The sequence below is a fragment of the Euleptes europaea genome, unplaced genomic scaffold (assembly GCF_029931775.1).
Source record: "Euleptes europaea isolate rEulEur1 unplaced genomic scaffold, rEulEur1.hap1 H_1, whole genome shotgun sequence".
NCBI lineage: Eukaryota > Metazoa > Chordata > Lepidosauria > Squamata > Sphaerodactylidae > Euleptes > Euleptes europaea.
Genome location: NW_026612049.1, coordinates 1,113,645 through 1,133,728, shown reverse-complemented (window position 1 = coordinate 1,133,728; position 20,084 = coordinate 1,113,645). Strand labels below are relative to the sequence as shown.

The 20,084-nt window shown below is 42.1% G+C and overlaps 1 protein-coding gene across 11 annotated transcripts in view; it reads right to left on the bottom strand.

The window, feature by feature from the left end:
* Positions 1–20,084, bottom strand: part of LOC130492890 (nuclear factor 1 B-type) — a 444,072-nt gene that overhangs the window by 74,849 nt on the left and 349,139 nt on the right. For all 11 annotated transcript variants that reach the window (XM_056866639.1, XM_056866645.1, XM_056866640.1 and 8 more), the window contains 2 exons: positions 12,781–12,909; positions 8,476–8,654 (listed from right to left, as the gene is read on the bottom strand). In XM_056866639.1, the coding sequence (XP_056722617.1) occupies positions 8,476–8,654; positions 12,781–12,909 (308 nt within the window). The remainder of the gene's footprint in view (positions 1–8,475; positions 8,655–12,780; positions 12,910–20,084) is intronic.

Here is a 20,084-nt window from a genome sequence, read left to right as displayed (position 1 = left end):
CTGTCCCTCTCAACGACCATGCAGTTAAGCAATACCACCCTGGATCTGGGTGGCAGATGGGACCCTGTTTGAGTAGATCTTGTCGCACTGGAAGTCGCCAGGGATCGCAGACCGACATCTCCACTAGAGTTGGAAACCAGGGGCGCCTTGGCCAGAAGGGGGCGATCAGTATGACTGACGCTTTCAGGAGCCTTACCCATCTCAATACTCTGGGGATGAGGGGAAGAGGAGGGAAGGCGTAGAGGAGAACCTTGGGTCACGGAGATAGTAGAGCATCCGTCATTTCTGCTTGGGGATATTGGTAACGGGTAAAGAATCTTGGGAGTTGGTGGTTGGTAGCTGACGCGAAAAGGTCTACCCGTGGGAAGCCCAGGCGCTGAGAAAGAAGAAGAAAGGTTTCCGGATGCAGAGACCACTCTGACTCGTCCAGAGCCCGTCTGCTCAGCCAGTCTGCTTGTGTATTGACTATCCCCTGGATATGTTCCGCGGAAATGGAGGAGAGATGGACCTCTGCCCAGGATAGAATGAGCTTGGCCTCTCTGTGTAGGTTCAAGGACCGAGAGCCCCCCTGCTTGTTGATGTGCGCTTTCGCTGCCACATTGTCGGTCCTGATGAGAAGGTGTTGGTTTCTGACCTGGGCATAAAAGTGCTGTAGGGCCATCCGGATGGCTCTGATTTCCAGGGCGTTGATGTTCATAAGCCGTTCCTTCGAGTTCCAGAGTCCCTGAGCTGGCTGGTTGAGAAGGGTGGCTCCCCAACCCCTTGAGGGATGCGTCAGTGAACAGCTGGATCAGAGCAGGGGTGATGTACTGAAGACCCTGAGAAAGATTGCTGGGGCAAGCCCACCATCGAAGGCTTGACTTGATGGCTTTGGGAAGGACCAGACGTTTGTGAGACCTGAATGAAATCTCCCTTTGATACGGACGAAGAAACCACTGCAACGTGCTGGTATGGAGTCTGGCCCACCGTACAGCTGGAATGGTGGAAATCATAAGTCCCTGTACTTTTGCCAGGTTGATAATCTGAGTTGACTTGAAGAGTGAACATGGCCATAGAGGAGATCTTGGCTACCTTGTCCTCTGGAAGCGACAGAGTATTGGAGACCGTATCTATGTAGACGCCCAGGTGAAGCAGATGCTGGGAAGGAGAAAGATGGGTATTTTTTTTGTTTATCAAAAAACCATGGGATTCTAAAAGCTCCATGACTATCATCATGTGGCTGAGACAAAGATCCCTTGATGACGCACAGATCAGTATGTCGTCTAAGTAGGGGTGCAGTCGTATCCCCTTCTGCCATGCCCGGGCTATCAAGGTCACGAGGACCTTGATAGCCCGGTAGTGCCTGTGTTGAAAACGGAAGCAGAGGTATTTCCGATGGAGGGGATGGATCATGATATGCAGGTAGGCTTCCTTCAGTTCGATGGATGTGAGGAAGTCCTGCGGTCTCAGAGCCTCTGCGATCGAGCGAAGAGTCTCCATCCTGAAGCGCCTCCTGAGGATGTGTCTGTTGAGGAACTTGAGATTGAGGATAGCCCTCCAATCTCCGTTTCTCTTTGGCACTGTGAAGAAATAGGAGTAAACTCCCAATGAGGACTCCTGTGGACTCACTGGCTCAATGGCCTGAATGTCGAGCAGGTGACGGATGGCTTCTGCGGTTCTGAGCTATTTTTCTCTGTTTGAAGGGCGTGTCAATGCTACCAGACGGTCTGGAGGAGTGGTGACCAGTTCCAACTGGTAGCCCTGATTGATGATGTTGAAGTCCCAGGCATCTGGGTGGAAGGTTTTCCACTGATGATGGAATTGAGTTAGCCTGCCCCCCACAGGCTCAGCGGAAGAGTCACTGTTTTGATGGACGAAAAGGTTTGTCACCTCTTTCTGAAAAGATCCCCTGAAGGAGCTCCACTGATTTCTTCTTTGTTCCGGTCTAAATCGGAATAAGGTGTGGGAGGTGCGAAAGGAACCCTGGGAGGAAAAACCTTTCTGTTCCTTACGGAAGACCTTGGGTAAGGCCTTCTTCTTGTCTTTCGTTTCGACCAATATTTCTTCCAACTTTTCCCCAAAAAGCTTCTTTCCCTGGAAGGGGAACCACATTAAAACTGTTTTAGATCTGTGCTCCACCTGCCAAGGGCGGATCCATAGTGCCCTTCTAGCCGCCGCCGTAGTTGCCATGGATCTAGCTGCGAAGGCCATTGTGTCTAAAGAGGAGTCTGCCAGAAAGGACACAACTTTCAGAATTCTAGAAACTCCCTCCAGAGCGTTTCTGCATTCCTCTGGGATAAGTTGTCCCAGTTTTCTGGTCCAGACTATTGCCGCACGAGAGACAAGGGCTGAAGTAATGGATGCTTGGATGGCCCAAGCCACTGCATTGTGGGACTTCTTGCAGGCCAGATCAGCCTTGCGGTCGATGGGATCGCTAATAAGGCCCTGGCCCTCCTCTGTGACTTAAGTCAGAGGTATGGAGAGCCGTGACCGCAGATTCCACTAGGGGGATCTTGAATATTTCTGCAGCGTTACTAGCTATGTTGTAAAGGGTAAAAAAATAATCAGGGACAGGGGCTACACGTGGAGTGACATGGTGCTTGTGGAAAAACTCTTTGGCTCCTAGCTGCTTCTCTTGAGGCTGGGAGTCAGGAGCTGCATTTAAGTCAAGGGCTGCTAATGTCTTGGATAGTAATGATTGATAGTCATCAGGGCTAAATAACCTAAGTTGTTTCTCCTCAGTGGCAAGGTCCTCTCCTTCGGATGAGAACTCGCCTTCCTCCCTTTCGTCGTCAGAGGAGGCAGGAGAAAAGGTGACCGTGGCCAAGGCTGATTTGGCCGGGGCCGGGGGGGCCTTAAGGGCTGCCTTGGTAAGCCACTGGCTCCCTCCCTCCCTTTGGGGTGGTTGGGAACTGGGGCCCTCCCCAGGGTCACTGACGGAAGGCTCAGAGGAGTCGTGGATAGAGGAGGTCGGGGAAGAGAGCTGCACTGCTCTGATGACTTCTATGAAGGCATCCTTAATAAGAGCAGAGAGCTCCGCTTGAAGGGACAGTAGCCCCACCGCTTCTATGGTGGCTAAAGAGGAAAGCGCATTACCCTCCGAGGGAATCAGCGCCTTACCGGCTGAAGCATTCTCCGTGAGTGCGGTTTGAGGCGCTGCCGGGGCCGCCGGGGTCTCCGACCCCTTCGTTGTGGGCGAAAGCCGGCACGGCGCGGTGCCGCAAACTCTTTTAGTGCCCTTAGCCTGAGCCGCGTCAGCTCCTTTTCTCCTAAGGGAACCGTTTCCCCGCTTCTTCTTGCCCTTCCCCTTAGAGCCATCGGAGTGGCTGCCAGGGGGCTTATGCTGGACTTGTGGGGCTGGGGAAAGCAAGCCTGGATCCAAATCCTCCTGTGCAATGAAGGCGTCAGGACGAACGTCCGCCATTTTGATTTTGGCGGAAACCTGACTAAACAGCCTAGTCACAATCTAAATAGACGGAGAACAGATAGCAGAGACAGGAGGATGACAGAAAAATAGAATCAGAATTTAGAGTAGAAGTAGAAGGTAGAAATTAGTCTTTTTTAAAGAAGAATTAGCAGAGAGCTGCTGACAGAGCCTGCTCTCCCAATGCGAGGCAGGAAAGAACTGGAAATGAGGGGGCGTTTCCCTAGGGACAGGAAGTCAAAATTTAGTCCTGCCTCCCAGAAGCAAGAGGAACGGAAACATCCAGCTTACAAATGACCTCCTCTTCCAGAGCGAGAACAGTGGGGTTGCGACGCCAAAAAAGGTCGAGGGGCATTCCCAGCAGCAGCAAGGGGTGTTCTCGGGTTGGAATGGGTTAGAAAGCTGACTAAAGTCAGCTCTGCCCCTGGGAATGCTCTGGGAACGCCGTCTCCCTCCCACTGGTGCTGCCGTTCTCTTCCCGGATTTAGTTCCCATAGAGGATGCGCCAGCGGAGGAGCCCTGCACAGCTCCACAGCACCCAGGAGCTGACAGGAATGCCCTCCTCATCAGCGTAAGTGTGATAAGTGGGCACTTATGCTGGTGTGAGGTCACACCACCTCCAAACGATTTCCCCCCACCTCAGGAATGCACTCTTAGATGGCTGTCCTTTTCACATTTACTAGGGAGTAAGTACCATTGAACCCAAAGGTTATGTCCAAGTAAACATGCTTAAAATCAAATTGCATGTTTCAATAAGGTTTGCATAAGCATTTCCCCATGTCTTCCCAATGATTTGTCTTACTATTTTCAAACAGGCAAAGCAAGGCAAATGGGACTCATTTCCTTTCCTACCATTTTGGTCTTATTCAACAGGTCAGTGAACATGATTCTCATCTGCATTTTAGACCATGAGCACTAGTTTCTTAAATCCCACATTAAGGACAACAGTACAAATCTATTCTACATGTAATGGGATACAGTGTATATGGAACACCCTTGCTTTTGGGATTTTTAAAAAAAAATCAAAGCAGGCAAGCTCCAGCACAGAAGAGGAGAAATGACCAAATAATAACACTGGGGGAACCCCCCCCCCACAAAGTTCATCAAAATGGTGGGGCATTGCTGAGAGGACTAGCTTGGCTTTCTCACCACCTTCTCCTCTGAAGATGAGACATCAGCAGCAGGGGAGAGCTCCAATGAAAGAGAGTTTAAAAAACTCACAACATGGCATGTATTTGGGACAATGGGTTTTATCATGCATTACAAGTCATGTCACAAGCACTATCCAAGGGCCCCCAGGGCACTTCAACAGAGCACTTGTAATGACAATATAAGGGAACAATAGCGTATTTCTATAATTAAATATTGTGATTTGTGTGCCAGGAAAATGCAATATCCTTACACAACATCCTGAAAGAGGATTTTTGATCCCACAAAACAAGTAAGCAAGAACATTTTGCACAAAAATGAATATGTAGTAAAATATTCCAGGGAAACAGGTGTGGGCAATTTCATAGAATCACAGAGTTGGAAGGGACCACCAGGGTCATCTAGTCCAACCCCCTGCACAATGCAGGAAATTCACAACTACCTCCTCCCCCAAACCCCCAGTGACCCCTACTAAATGCCCAGAATATGGCCAAGATGCCCTCCCTCTCATCATCTGCCTAAGGTTATAGAATCAGCATTGCTGACAGATGGCCATCTAACCTCTTCTTAAAAACCTCCAGGGAAGGAGAGTTTACCACCTCCTGAGGAAGCCTGTTCCACTGAGGAACCGCTCTGTTAGAAAATTCTTCCTAAAGTCTAGACGGAAACTCTTTTGATTTAATTTCAACCCGTTGTTTCTGATACGACCTTCTGGGGCAACAGAAAACAACTTGGCACCATACTCTATATGACAGTCCTTCAAGTACTTGAAGATGGTTATCATATCCCCTCCCCCTTTGTGTTCAATTTCATTGAACACAAAGAATCACAGTGCATATTTTTGCCATCTCATGTTCAAACTTATCAATGCAATGGACTCAAATACTGTGACTTTAAAATTTGTGCAAGATGCATGTTGTTGTTGAAAAGAGCCATAGACACCCACATCTGCTAATCTCTGATGCAAGTTATTAGTAAATCATTCCTTTAATTAGAGACTCTTCTTCTCAAGGCACAACAGTACTTCTGCTAATTATATATGGTTCGCAGTATCAAAGAGGATAAAGTGTAGTTGTCAGAACAGTAAAAAGAGTATACAATTCATTATCAATTTACAACTTTTCTTGAAAATTTGAACACAAATCTGTATAACAATTTGGTATTATCTAACATGTTTAAGAAACTGCCTACAAAACTGAAATACAAGTAAAGGAATTCCTTTAAAAATAGAGTACTGAAGATCTGATTTTAATTTGCGTATTTCCCTCTCAATAATGCTTAATTGAGATATCAGTTTGACAAAACAAAGCAACAGAATCCTTAGATTTTCCACACTGAATTAACATTAAGGACTTCTAATGGATATCTTAATTGGACTCTATTATTCATGGCAATTTTTACACAAATTAAAATCAGCTCCTGTGTGCTCTCTTCTCAACTGAGTCTCAGCAAAAATGCTTTATGAGATAGTAATTTTTAAAAATCCAGACACTGGCAGTAATATGTAGCCTAAATCTACTACTCAGCATTCATAATCAGGATTAATATTCTAAGGACAAATTCTACATTATTTAGACTTTTCGTATAATGATAAGAAGAAATACCACACTCTCTGTAACATAATGGCATACAGGCTTACAGCTGGATTAAAATGTTCATCCTTAGTCCAATAACTACAATGGATTCTGGTACCACAATTCCTGTATTCTATTGAAACCCTATACAAATTAAGTTATAAGGAACTTGTATTTGATACTTCATGAAGCATCTTTACTACCAGAATAGTAAAAAAAAAAAAGGTACTGCTTCTATATCAAAAGTAGATTCCAGAAGATGGAACTGGGAGATCACCATTCAACATGTAGGCAGTTGTGCTACAGTGTGTCATCTTAATTCCCATGATGATTTACATTAAACTACTACATTAAACCTGTTCCTCAGTAGTCCAGAAAAGAGTGCATGTACCACTACTGGTTAATGCTCATAGCTTAGGTCCATCTTGCTCCTGGATTCTTGAGAAGTGGCCAAAAGCCTGTTTTACCAGCTTCAGCTAGTGTGCAAATTATGAACTATCATGGATAAGCACCACAGTAATGCATGGGGTTGCCAGCTCCAGGTTAGGAAATACCTGGAGATTTTGGGGGTGGAGCCTGAGGAGGGTGGGGTTTGGGGAGGGGAGGGACTTTAATGAGATATAATGCCATAAAGTCCACCTTTCAAAGCGGCCATTTTCTCCAGGTGAACTGATCTCTATAGCCTAGAGATCAGTTGTAATAGCAGGAGATCTCCAGCTACCACCTGGCGGTTGGTAACCCTAATACAGCATATCCTAGTAACTTCTCCATGTGACCATTACACAGATATCCATGTTCAACAATCCTAGAATGTGTCTTGGAAACTGGACCAAAATGTGACAGCAAGCTATGATGCTAAAAGGTTGATGGTAAGCAGAATCACACCTGTCTATATCACACCCGTCTATATCCACAGAAGTCAAAGGACTTAGAAAGGTGTAACAAACTGAATTTTGGACATTTGAAAATATTTGCTCTTCTGAACATCTTTGGTGATGAGGTTCAGTTATTATTTCTACCAGAAAGGTTTGCAAGACTATCATCCACTAGGAACAAAATATTCTTGATGGTAGCTCCTGTTTTGTGAAAGTCCCTCCTGCGGAAACCCACCAGATCCATATTATTGGCTACTTCAAAAGAACAGGATAATATTTTTATTCTTTAAGAACTTTTCAGGTTTTGTACTGTTGACTTTTTTTACTGTGCCTATTTTCGTTATATCTATTGATATGGTATTACTTATTTGCTGATTTTATTGTTTTAATTTTTGTTGTACACAGCTGTGGTAACAGCCAAGATGAAAAGAGATGGGTGAATTGAAGTAATAAACACAAACTGAAAAGAAGACTGATCTACAAAAGGAAAATGAAATTAATATAATTCAATGTGCTCTACGTTTAGTTTCAGATGATTTACAAGTAATAGAGTTCTTTTATAATATTATAGATGTGAACTATGGATCATATGAGGAGTGCTGAAAAGAATATGATTTAAGATTATCTTAGACAAAGACTGCAAATATTTCATACCTTGGCTAGATCATTTAGGGGACAGATTAATTGCTGCCATTAAAAAAATTGCACACAAGTCTTTTAGAAATTACTTCTCTGCTAAAAGTCATATTAATGGCCACTGTGGAAACACATCTGAACTGCCACACAACTGTATGAAATTGTTGTTGACAAAACCCAAGAACCAGTCTTCCATATCTGCAACACTCATTAGCATTAAGCAAAGATTTACCAAATATATGCAAAATATGCAATTCAATAGAATTTTATTTAAATAGCTTGCCTATCAATAGGTTTGCATGTTCTTTTCCGTCTATGCATTAGCAAATTTCTTGCTTCTCCTTCACCCCTGTGAATCATCACTACAGAAGCTGTTTTTAATGGCTATGACTTCAATACAAAATAAGCAAGTTTAATCAGAAAGATCTGGTTACAGTCCAGAAAATGGCATGTACAATCAGTTGCCATTATCAGCTTCAGAAGGCAGAGATACCTGTCATTCTCCAGATGACAAAAGGAAAATCCTGATTGTGCTCATAGTATTAATTTCTATGGGCACAACCATCTTGCCTTTTTTAAGAGATTTGTGCAAATGTTCACAGGGTCATGCTCTTATCTCTTTGCTTATCCAAAATGATCATTTTATAATCCACAACAGTTGGAATATGAGTGCTAGTGAGCAGCCCCGTTTTATTCAGCCATATGTAACTGAAAAAAAATACTGAATCTTTTAAATTAGAAGACCTAAATTAAAACAAATTAAACAAAAAGCTCCAAACATTTTCAGCAGACACATTCCTCCTAGGATTACTCACGGATTTTTGGAGTATTACAGTACCTGGCTGGTTTGTGGACTGGACGGGTCATAAGAATAATTCTTCAGAGTATCCTGAGGATTCAGGTGAGGAGGATATCTGATTGTTGGATGAGAGAAGTAGCTAGATGGGGCAGGAGGGAGAATAGCTTGTGGTGGAAATGGCAATGGTGAGGGTGAAGGCGGAGGTCTAGTTGAGATGACTAGAGGAGACAAGATAAAGGGGAAGTTATTTAGGATGTTTCATTACAGCAAAGCTCTTCAGACACAACAAGAAAAACCAAATAAACCATGAACTGGAATGGATTAATTTCCTTGCCTTCCACCCAGGTATGATCCACAACTTTGTTAACCACCAAACTTCCATTCCCACTATTATTATCCTCCAAGTACATAAATAGGCATTTCACTTTACACATTTTATGCCATTACTTGATTTAAAAATGTCTTTAAATACACAAAACACCACCCAAGGGAGACGTATTTCTTTTATCAAGTCTGACACAAAATCCAGGCAAGGCAAACAAGCTGACAAATTGTTTAAAACTCACAGCTGTCTCTTAAGAGGGGGAACAAAGTTAGAGTCCTAAGAGTCAGCAAATGATCCCATAATGCATTGTGCTATACCCTGGGTAACTGGCTGAGAGGGGTAGGGAATAATTAGTAAGCAATAACACTGTGCATAATTAGCTGTCCATTGTAAAAATGCTAATGAACATCCAACTTCAGGGCCTGGGAAAATATCTCACCCAATGGCAAAATCTCTAGTGAACGAAAAGGGTGTCACATCCTATACATATTTTTTCCTTTGCATTCTGTTTCTTCTTCACACACTTTTCTATGAAGAGATTGTATGTAATTTCAGAAAACACAGTAATGTCTATAGTAATGAAAGGAATGTACAGAATGTCCTCTTGCTGCAAAGCTGTTACACCAGGTGTGAAAATGATACTATCACAGTGAATAATAACATTCCATTTATATGGAGCAACTTTTTGTTTGATTAAAATAAAACACTGAATAATCAAGAAGTGAGGGGGGAAGGACAGTGCTTTCTACCTGAGAAGGTACAATGTTGTGTGGCATTTATCAACTCTTAACAATTCAAAATCAGTTCAAAATAGAGGCTGAAATCCAGTACAGTTGCTTGTATGCAGCAAGATACTATTCTTTCCCCCCCCTTCTGTTTCTCTCTGACACATACACCTTTTAAACTAATTGGAATTTAAAAAGGAGAAGAGGGGATAAAGGCCGCTATTGTTGCCACTTGAGGGCTTCAACTCTGAAAGAGGGAAATGAGGCCTGAGCCAGGCTTTGGTTGCTCATGGCCTTGCCTAACATCTTCACTTGTGGTTGTAGAGGTGTTCTCCAAAGGCAAAGCTGATATTGCCATTGAAAGATGAAGGTGAAACAAAACTTGTTATCGTTACCACCTCCAGCCAGTCCAACTTCTTGTATTCCAGAGAGGAAATCTTGTGTGACCCAACACACTGGTCGAAGGTTTACTTCTGTTCCCAGTATTCAAAGTGGCTGGTTAGTATAGTTGAAAACAAAACCCATTAGCAAAAATGAAGATCTCTCCCTCAACCCTTGACTTGTAGGAATTACTATCATCTTAGGGATTTTAATTTCATATCCTGAAAGAGACTTCTTGAACCTCTAATAATGGCTTTCCCTCATCATAGAGAAGTCAGAGAGGAACAAACAAATTTGGAATTTTATGCTGTCCTTAAAGAAACCAGAGCCTCTCAGAACATCAACATGGCAAATTCCCCTCCCCCACTAGTTTCCTGCCTCCCAATATTCCAGCTTGCCTTGCCTCCTCCACTACTTTGCTAAGGGTTTCTGCCATTTTCTCCTTGGCTATCTTTAGCCCTGATTTTCAGCCCTTTGTCACATACTTAGCATTTATAAACTACTGAGGAAGTAACAGTTCTGAGGATTAATTTATTCAAATTACATTGATTTGGAAGATCTGGGTTTGAATGTTTTAGGGTAAATTAACTAAAGATAAATTGATGTGATAGATTTGATGCTTGAAGCTCATCCCAGTCACTTACTTTGTGACTTCAGGGAAGTCACTTTCAGATTCTCTAGGTTGCCTCCTGGCAAATGTGTTGCAGAAGTAAACATGGGGACAAAAAGAATGGCCTGATTTTTGGGGGGTCCAGACACTACCTCTGACTCTAGTTTGGCTGGTGATCTTGGGCAAGTGACTAGCCTCTATCTACTGCAGCATTCTGTTTCCAGGAGTGGCCAAACAAAGAACTCTGGGAAATGTATAAGTATGGACGGATAGCCCACAAGAACCTACTTTTTGTGTGTTTAAAGCATTTCACATATATCAGCTTGTACTCCTCAGAACAAATCAGTAAGGAGGACAGTAGTACTATCAGCATCACTCAGGATCTGATTCGATGATACATTAAAACATGAGTTGGGGTGGGGGAAACCCCAACCAAATTTGTGTTTCATGTGTGACCTGACACTCACCTTTAAAATGGCATGCTCTCATTAGCAGAAAAGGGCTGGGGGAGTGGGATGTTTGCCAGGAAGACAAACAACCCTCCCCCACAGCCCTTTTCTACTAGTGAAAGAATGTGGGGTGGACACCTGGGAGCCAATTTGCATTTTAAAGGTGAATGTTGGGTCACATGTTAAACGCTAGGTGGGTTGGATTTTTCCCCAACCCGTGTTTAATGCATTGTCTAATCAGATCCTCGGACAGATGATGTGAGTCTTTCTTCAGTCTATCTAGTAATTCAAGGTAGCTATTTTCATCACTGAATTATATGGATAATTGTTCTGCTCTTATCTCTAATATCTATAAATATGCATATTCTTTTCAAATATTCCTTTCTCCTAATATTGCTATGCTAATTGCCTCAATTTCTTTGCTATAGTTCTCCTTCACTCTTGTTGTGGTACAGACATTCAGGTTAGATGGGGCAAAAGGAGTTTATTATTACGGCCACAGTATCTTTCCAGGATTTCACGGGGGGGGGGGAAAAGAGAAAATTAAAAAAAAAACAAGACTACATTGTTTAACTAATTTTGGTTCGTGACAAGGAAAAGACTGAAGAAGTCTATTCTAGATAATAACTACAGAAAGTCCAGTTTTGATATCCAATTGGTTTTTTATATCTAATTTTTTTCCAAATAAGAACTGCACTTAAAGCCTTTGAAATAAATCAATTGAAATTGCACTTAACATCTTAATTTACTTCACTGTATTTATCAAATGTAGTCTATCCCCCACAAATGGAAGCATCTTTACAGAGACAAGTTTAAATTCAAGAAACTTGTCAATATATGAAGCCTCAATAATTCATAATCCAAAAGTTCCCCTACTGTAACTTTTACACTTTTACTCCGTACATTTTATGACTCAGAATTTCCATCATGTCATCCACGGGAACATCTGCAAAGTGTGTGCCCCTTTACGAGTCCATGCCAATATGGAGTTAATTGATTACAGAACAGATAACATTTTAAAGAAGAAGAGTTGGTTTTTATATGCTTTCTCTACCACTTAAGGGAGACTCAAACCAGCTTACAATCACCTTCCCTTCCCCTCCCCACAACATACACCCTGTGAGGTAGGTGGGGCTGAGAGAGAGTGACTAGCCCAAGGTCACCCAGCTGGCTCCATGTGTAGGAGTGGGGAAACAAATCCAGTTCACCAGATTAGCGTCCGCTGCTCATGTGGAGGAGTGGGGAATCAAACCCGGTTCTCCAGATCAGAGTCCAATGCTCCAAACCACCGCTCTTAACCACAAACCACCGCTCTTACAAAGAGCATCTGTTTCAAGATTTCATTATTTGTAATCCAAGGGGACTGAATTAGACATGGAAGATGATACACTTATGTGGCTTATATGGTATAAAATGCTATAAATTGATTTATTCTACTCAAAGCAGACAGAAGTTGTCATAAGCCATAATGTTCATAAATCATAAATGTTTTCTACTCCTTTTTGCCAAATATTAAAATTTAGCATTGTCAATAAATAACAGCTTAGATCTCACCTAAAATTTCCATGATAAGGAGGAATAGGAGGCAATTTTTACTAATTTCCCCCTCTCATTGTAGAACTTTGATTCCTCCCCAAACTACTCCTGGGGTGGGGTCCCCCATCTCTCAAGAGCAGCATTTCCAGAGGCATTCTGGACTGTAGTAGGAGGGTGGAGATAGGAAAATCACATTCCACGGATGGCAATCCTTCTGCCCATGGAAATTTTAAATAGTGTCCAAAGCCAATGGCTTAAATTAATGTTTCCACACTACTGCAGTGGGAGAAGACTAGCTAATTCTTCTTGCATCCTCACCACTGTGTGCAACTCCTGGAATTCCCGGATGGTGATGCTGGAAAGTGGTCAATCTTGGTGAAGAATCCTGGGGAGATGTAGTGCTAAACAAAGGCTTTTCAGGCTTCTTCATTGTAGGAGAAGACATATCTGAAATAGTGATACAACATAATAGCTATGTTAGCCCACATATTACACTTTATGCATCACAGTACTAAAGTACTGCTTACACACCATTAGTTGCCCCTATATATATTACAAGACAAAGCTAATTGTATTCAAAATGGGCACATTTCATTTACATGAACAGCAAGAGTAATCACTGATCTTTCCATATTTTGACATTGCCCATGACAGAGATTAACCGATTCCCTATGAACTGGAAAAAAAGGAGGGAAAGTATACTAGGAGGCAATGTTAACAGGGCTATCCTACAGCTGTGTTGCATTTTGTTTTTAAAATGGCAAAATATATCACCATACCTCAAACCCCTTGCAATCAAGCCTGCCCCCCCCCCCACATGAGATTGTCCTGGGTTTGAGCTGATGCCAGAATCCCATTTCACAGAATTATAATAGGGTGGGATGGTACTGGGGAGGCTTCACAGCAACAGCTTTAACTTTTTACTGGTTCCGTGGAATGAGGAAGAACTGAAAGTTGTTTGGGAAGCAGATGAAAATAAAGTTCTTGATAGCAGAGAGAGTAACGTGCATCCAATTTTATTTCTGGGTCGGTGGGGGGGAGAGATACTGTGCTTCAAGTATCAAAAGATTGACAAACTCTCTTAAAAAGCCATTTGACAAAAAGTGTTTGCTTTTTGTACACTGCCTCCTGCATAACAGTAAATTAAAAATTTCAGGGCTTAGAAGGGCTGCTTGCATGGTAGGAGAACGACTGGAGGGAAATGTGTGGAAACTCCAAAAAACCCAGTTCCAGTTTGACAGCATGTGTAGAGTAAATCATGCATGTGGAAAGAGCTGTTCCTAGGTTTGGCACTGGCTACTCAGGGTCAAATCCTTTCTCTTTTGTAATCCCTTGATAATTTGCTGTCTCTCAGCCTAATTTACCTCTCACGGTTTTGAGAATATAATGGGATTATTCAAATATATTGTATCATACATATACATTTATATAAATATAAAGCGCATGCCCTGCCAGAAATTTTGTTAGTCTTTAAGATGCTACTGGACTCTTGCTCTTTTCTATTGATCTAAATATAACATACTATACTGAAATACTTGAAGAATGGCATCAACATGTGACAAAATGTAATTCCCTGTACTATATTACTGAAGTTTTCAAACTACTAAACGTGCTTCTGCAGCAGTGGCAAATATACTAGCTACTTTATTTATTATGACCTTTTGATTTATTAGACCAAATCACCCTTTTCATTCAAGTACAACAGAGGTAAGCCACTTTGCACAATTGAACAAATATTTGTTTTGGACACTGTAAACATGGGGACAAAAAGAATGGCCTGATTTTTGGGGGGTCCAGACACTACCTCCGACTCTAGATTGGCTGGTAATCTTGGGCAAGTGACTAGCCTCTATCTAATGCAGCATTCTGTTTCCAGGAGCAGCCAAACAAAGAACCCTGGGAAATGTATAAGTATGGCATGAATGAAAAAGTGTTCTACTGTTCTTTCCCCAGAGATGTACTCCATCTGAATGTGGAGGTTCCTTTTAACTATCACAGCCTATAGGAAGTGCCTCTATGAGCAGCTTCAGGGGGTAGAGCAGAGAGAAGGTCTGGGTGGGAGTTGAGTAGGGCCTGCTCCTTTCTGAGGCACAAGTCACCACCACCACTGATTAAGAACCCATCTTTCTTTGTTTTTAAGTAACATCATTGGACTAACATTAAAGTTAACATACTGATAAGATGTATGCAGGCTTTTTCATCACATCATATGTACAACATTGCAAAAGAAAGAACATACAAAATACTAAATTTTATTCCTAATCTTGCATCTAAATTTACTTGAGAAATGGAAAAATATTACACAAGTTAAAGATTATTTGAGCAGTCATCTTTAAAAAAAGAAGAAGAAGAACTGAATGGCTGCAATGCTACTTGTTGTTTTTACATGCCTGCAAATCTAATTTCTGGAGTGCAACCCATTTAATTGACGGACTGCCACCTCATTATGGAAAAAAACATTATTATTTTTTTAAAAGCAATATTTTAGCAGCTTGAAATAATGCTTTATGAAATGTAATATAATCAGAGTTTCTCCATAACCCTACATTTCCACTACCCTGGGGGTGTCCCAAATACAAAATGAATGTATTAGGAGAAAGGGGGGGTCACATAGCTGCCAATAGTACACCTTCAAATACCACGGGTAGTCAAAATTATATATCTAAACCAATAGAGTCACCACTACACATGAGGTATGCTGTAAATAATAGGGAATGCCAACAGGAGTTATTATCAGTTTGTATAGCACAGCAAACATGTCTCTTTGCAAGAGCTATGTATTTTAGGAAATGTATCCAACAGAATAGAATAAATCATGTACTTTTACTGAAACATATGCAGAACTTTAAGCAGCAAGCATACAGAAGGTGAAACACTCGCTATAGTTTCCTGCATTCTTTGTGCCGTGAAGTTATTCAGGGCTTCTCTGGTGTCCCTAATATGCACTGACATCATAGTGGAGTGCTTATGTTCTGTTCTCAGTGTAATAATAGAGGCAGTGTACAACTGAAGCAAAACAAAAACTGTTTGTAAAGGAAACAGAGAGGATACTCGAGGTCTCTCCTTGACTATGAGTTTATTGCAGTAACATGTATTAGGGTGTGGCACTAACTATAATGAGTTATCTGATTTTATTAAGAATAACTTGGGTGTGACCCTAAGGACTCTGTGTTCTCTCATATATAAAAACATTTGCTAATCTCCTGCAGAAACCAATGTTATTGCACTACCAAAGTATTTTTCATTTCTTCTAACACTTTAAAAATGGCTAAGGTATATTTCCAACGTTGAATCAATTTTATTAATTAAATAATGAAAGAAGTGTTCCAAATGTTGACAGGTATGCATATTAAAATTTCAGAAAACAGCACTGCAGGGACCGGGGTGGGGGGAGGATACACTTTACAGGCGTCCAGAGGCCCATCTCTGCCTACAAAACTATTTCCATGATGGAGTCTACGCACTGGATCTTGTCTAAAAATTCTGAATGTGTATGGGTGTATGTGTGATTTTCATCAATCCCCCCCTCCTGCCTTGAGCCCCCTATTCTCTGCTGCCACTCAACCGGCTGGCAGGGGAAAGGGGGGCCCTGCAGTATCACACTAACATGCAACATCACTTCCAGAGTGAAAACGGAAGTTATGTCATTGTCTCAAGTGAATCTTAGAGCATTGCAATAACATAATTTCTGGTACTGCACAAGAAGTGATGTTGTGAGTTGGCATGGCACCAAATATCTTGTATCCCTCTCATCTCCCACTGGGGCAATACCTACAGCCCCAGTTACTGCAACAGACTTGCCGTTTCTGCAACAGACTTGCAATATTCCTGGGGGTCATTTGTCCTCCAAAAACAGCACTGAGGGCATTTTGGTCTGCAGCAGAAGGTGGGAAAGTGTCACTTCCAAGGATGGAAATCTTCCTGTCAGCAGAAATTTTAAGTATATTCAGAAATAATATAGAATTTCAATACAGTGAGGCATGAGACTGTATGTATCTGACGAGATTCTGAGATTACAAATTATAAATTTGCACAGGGACCAGAGAAAGTAAGCTTGGGTTCTGTTTATGAGTGAGGCCTAACTGTATTTTTTAAAATAAACATTTATCCTTGTCTAAAGCAAAATGTCTTAAACAGTGGGTCGCGTAACTGAATGTGTGGGTCGCAATTTTTTTAAATTTTAAAATAATTTTTTTTATGATTTATTATCAGTAAATGTTTGATTTGTATACCTATTTTATATACCTATATACCTGGGGTCATGTAAACATTTCTCGGGCAAAAAAGGGGTTGCGAGTGGAAAAAGTTTATGAAGCCTAGTCTAAAGAATGTAATTGTTCAAATACCTGGCTGACTCCAAAACTATTAGAAGTAAATATAGCAGTTAAGAACTGGTAATATCTAGACATGTTTCTTAAAAGAACTGAAACATTTCAGAATGCACTGCCTCGGAGGGTGGTGGAGTCCCCATCTTTGGAGGTCTTTAAGCAGAGGCTGGATGGCCATCTGTTGGGAGTGCTTTGATTTTGGGATCCTGCATGGTGGGGGGAGGGTTGGGGTCACTGGGGATGTGGGGGGGGGAGGTAGTTGTTAATTTCCTGCATTGGGCAGGGGGTTGGACTAGATGACCCTGGTGGTCCGTTCCAACTCTGTGATGCTATGATTCTATTTTCTGAGAGCAGCATGGCTAGATTAAAAGCTTCCATAACGTGACACCAGTAAAGAATATGCATGTCTGGACTGCATCATGTTATACATTTTAAAGGAGTAGCACATCAATGATATAAAAGCTGTAAAACAAGTTAGATCAACTCATCTCCCAACAAGGTAATTCCATCCACAAAGAAAGGGGAAAAAAGAGTTGCCGTGAAGCATAGCGTATGTAACCTGCTCAACGGCAGCTTGCCCAAATGGTGCTCCAGGTGTCTATCTGTTCGAGTCAGCCCAAGGCAACTATTTTGATCAATTCTAATATGATAAAATGCTGCAGGGAAAGTGTGCAGAAATGTGTTTACGTCAGACTGTAATTAAACTGTTGTTTGCTTCCAAAGAACCTTAGGAAACACTAATGAGACATGAGTTTCTGCAATTTTCTCATCAAAAGCAAAGACCCTCCGCCTCTGTATGAAGCAGCCTGCCATCCAAGTAGCTCCCTCGATAAAAGTCACATGGCACACCAATCAGTAAGCCACCTGCTAATAGAACTTTACTGGAGTCAACTTGTGAGCCAGGCAGAGTTCAAGCAACCACCTGCCTATGCTGGACACCTGCTCAGCTTTCCCAGACAGCAGTGCAACATGTTCAATTTTCTACGATGCTACAGGAGAAGAGTCGCAAAGGAACAGGAGCACAGATGTAGAATAAATAGCTCTGCAGCAATTCCACCTTAGCTTCAATTCCAACCCTGTCCCTATTTAGTTGCATATTCACACTTCTTATAATACATTCTTTCTTTGAAGTGAACACTGGGCTGGATGCAAAGAACCATGACCAAGAGAAAAACAACTGCTGGCACTGATCCAAACATTCTTGCTCAAGAGTCATACAGAAGAATGGAAGAAGAGCCCCACTGTTCATCTAGTCCAGCACCCTTCTTTCCAGTGGCCAACAAGATGGAAAGCCTGCAAGCAGAGCACAGAGGCCAAAGCTTCCCCCAGTTGTTGTTTTCCACTGCTTCTGAATATGGAGGTTCCATTTCGCCATATGGCTAATTGCCATTGATAGATCTTCTATAAATTTGTCTAGTTTATTTTTAAAGCTATCTATTCAACAAAAAAGGGTTGTTTTCCTATGTACAGAGTAAGAATAAGAACAAGGATAAGATAAGCCCATTGAGTGGACCGGAAAGTTAAATTGTAACAGGAGATGAACAGAGGGCAGAACTCCTCAATTCCTACATTTCCTCAGTCTTTTCTCATGAGGGAAGCATTGCTCAACATGGCATGAACAGAACACATGATGAGGGAAGGGATTTGCAGCCGAGGATTGGCATTGGGGTAGTGAACAAACAGAGTTTCTTTACACAAAATGAAGTCCTCAGGGCCAGATGAATTGCATCCAAGGGTACAACTTGCAGATGTAATTTCTGAGCCTCTGTCCATTATTTTTGAAAAGTCTTGGCAAACAGGTAAGGTGCCAGAAGATTGGAGGCGGGCAAATGTTGTCCTCATCTTCAAGAAAGGGAAAAAGGAGGATCCAGGGAACTACTGACTCATCAGCTTGACTTCTATAACGGGAAATGTTTTTGAACAAATCATCAAACAGTCAGTCCTTGAGCATTTAAAAAGGATGGATTTGATGGTGGAATGCACTTCCTTGGAGGATGGTGGAGTCCCCGTCTTTGGAGGTCTTTAAGCAAAGGCTGGGTGGCCATCTGTCAGGAGTGCTTTGATTGTGGGATCCTGCATGGTGGGGGGAGGGTTGGGGTCACTGGGGATGTGGTGGGGAGGTAGCTGTTAATTTCCTGCATTGGGCAGGGGGTTGGACTAGATGACCCTGGTGGTCCCTTCCAATTCTATGATTCTATGATTACTAAGAGCCAGCACAGGTTTCTCAAGAACAAGTCAGACTAATCTTATCCCCTTTTTTCAGAAAGTTATTACCTTGCTGGATCAGGGGAATGCTGTAGATATAGTTTATCTTGATTTCATTAAGGCTTTTGATAAGGTTCCACATAGTATTCTCATTGACAAATTGGGAAAATGTGGTTTAGATCCTGTTACTGTTAGGTGGCTCTGTAACTGGTTGACAGATCACACCCAAAGAGTACTTGTTAATGGTTCCTCATCCAATTGGAGAAATGTGACTAGTGGAGGGCCTCAGGGATCAGTCCTGGGCCCTGTGTCATTCCATATCTTTATTGTTCAATAATTTGGATTAAGGAATAGAGGGGATGCTTATTAAATTTGCAGATAATACTAAATTGGGAGGGGTAGCAAATACGGTAGAAGACAGAGCCAAGATGCAGGCTGATCTTGAGAGGTTGGACAATTGGGCTAAAACCAATAAAATGCACTTCAACAAAGATAAATGTAAATTTCTGCATTTAGGTAGGAAAAATAAAATGCATAATTATAGAATGGGGGAGATTTGTCTCAGCAGTTGTGTGTGGGAAAAGGATCTTGGAGTCTTAATAGACCAAACACTGAACCTGTGTCAGCAGTGTGATGCGGTAGCTAAAAAGGCAAATGCGATCTTGGGCTGTATCAACAGAAGTATAGTGTCCAGATCACGCAAAGAGATGGTATCGCTTTACTCTGCTCTGGTTAGACCTCACCTACAGTACTGTGTTGAGTTTTGGGCACCGCAGTTTAAGAAAGATGTAAAGCTGGGACGTGTCCAGAGGAGGGCAACAAAGATGGTGAGGTGTCTGGAGACCAAGTCCTATGAGCAAAGGTTGAAGGAGCTGGGTATGTTTCGCCTGAAGAGGAGAAGACTGAGAGGGGATATGATAACCATCTTCAAGTACTTGAAGGGCTGTCATATAGAGGATGGTGCTGAGTTGTTTTCTGTTGCTCCAGAAGGTTGGACCAGAACCAGCGGGTTGAAATTAAATCAAAAGAGTTTCCATCTAGATATTAGGAAGAATTTTCTAACAGTTAAAGCAGTTCCTCAGTGGAACA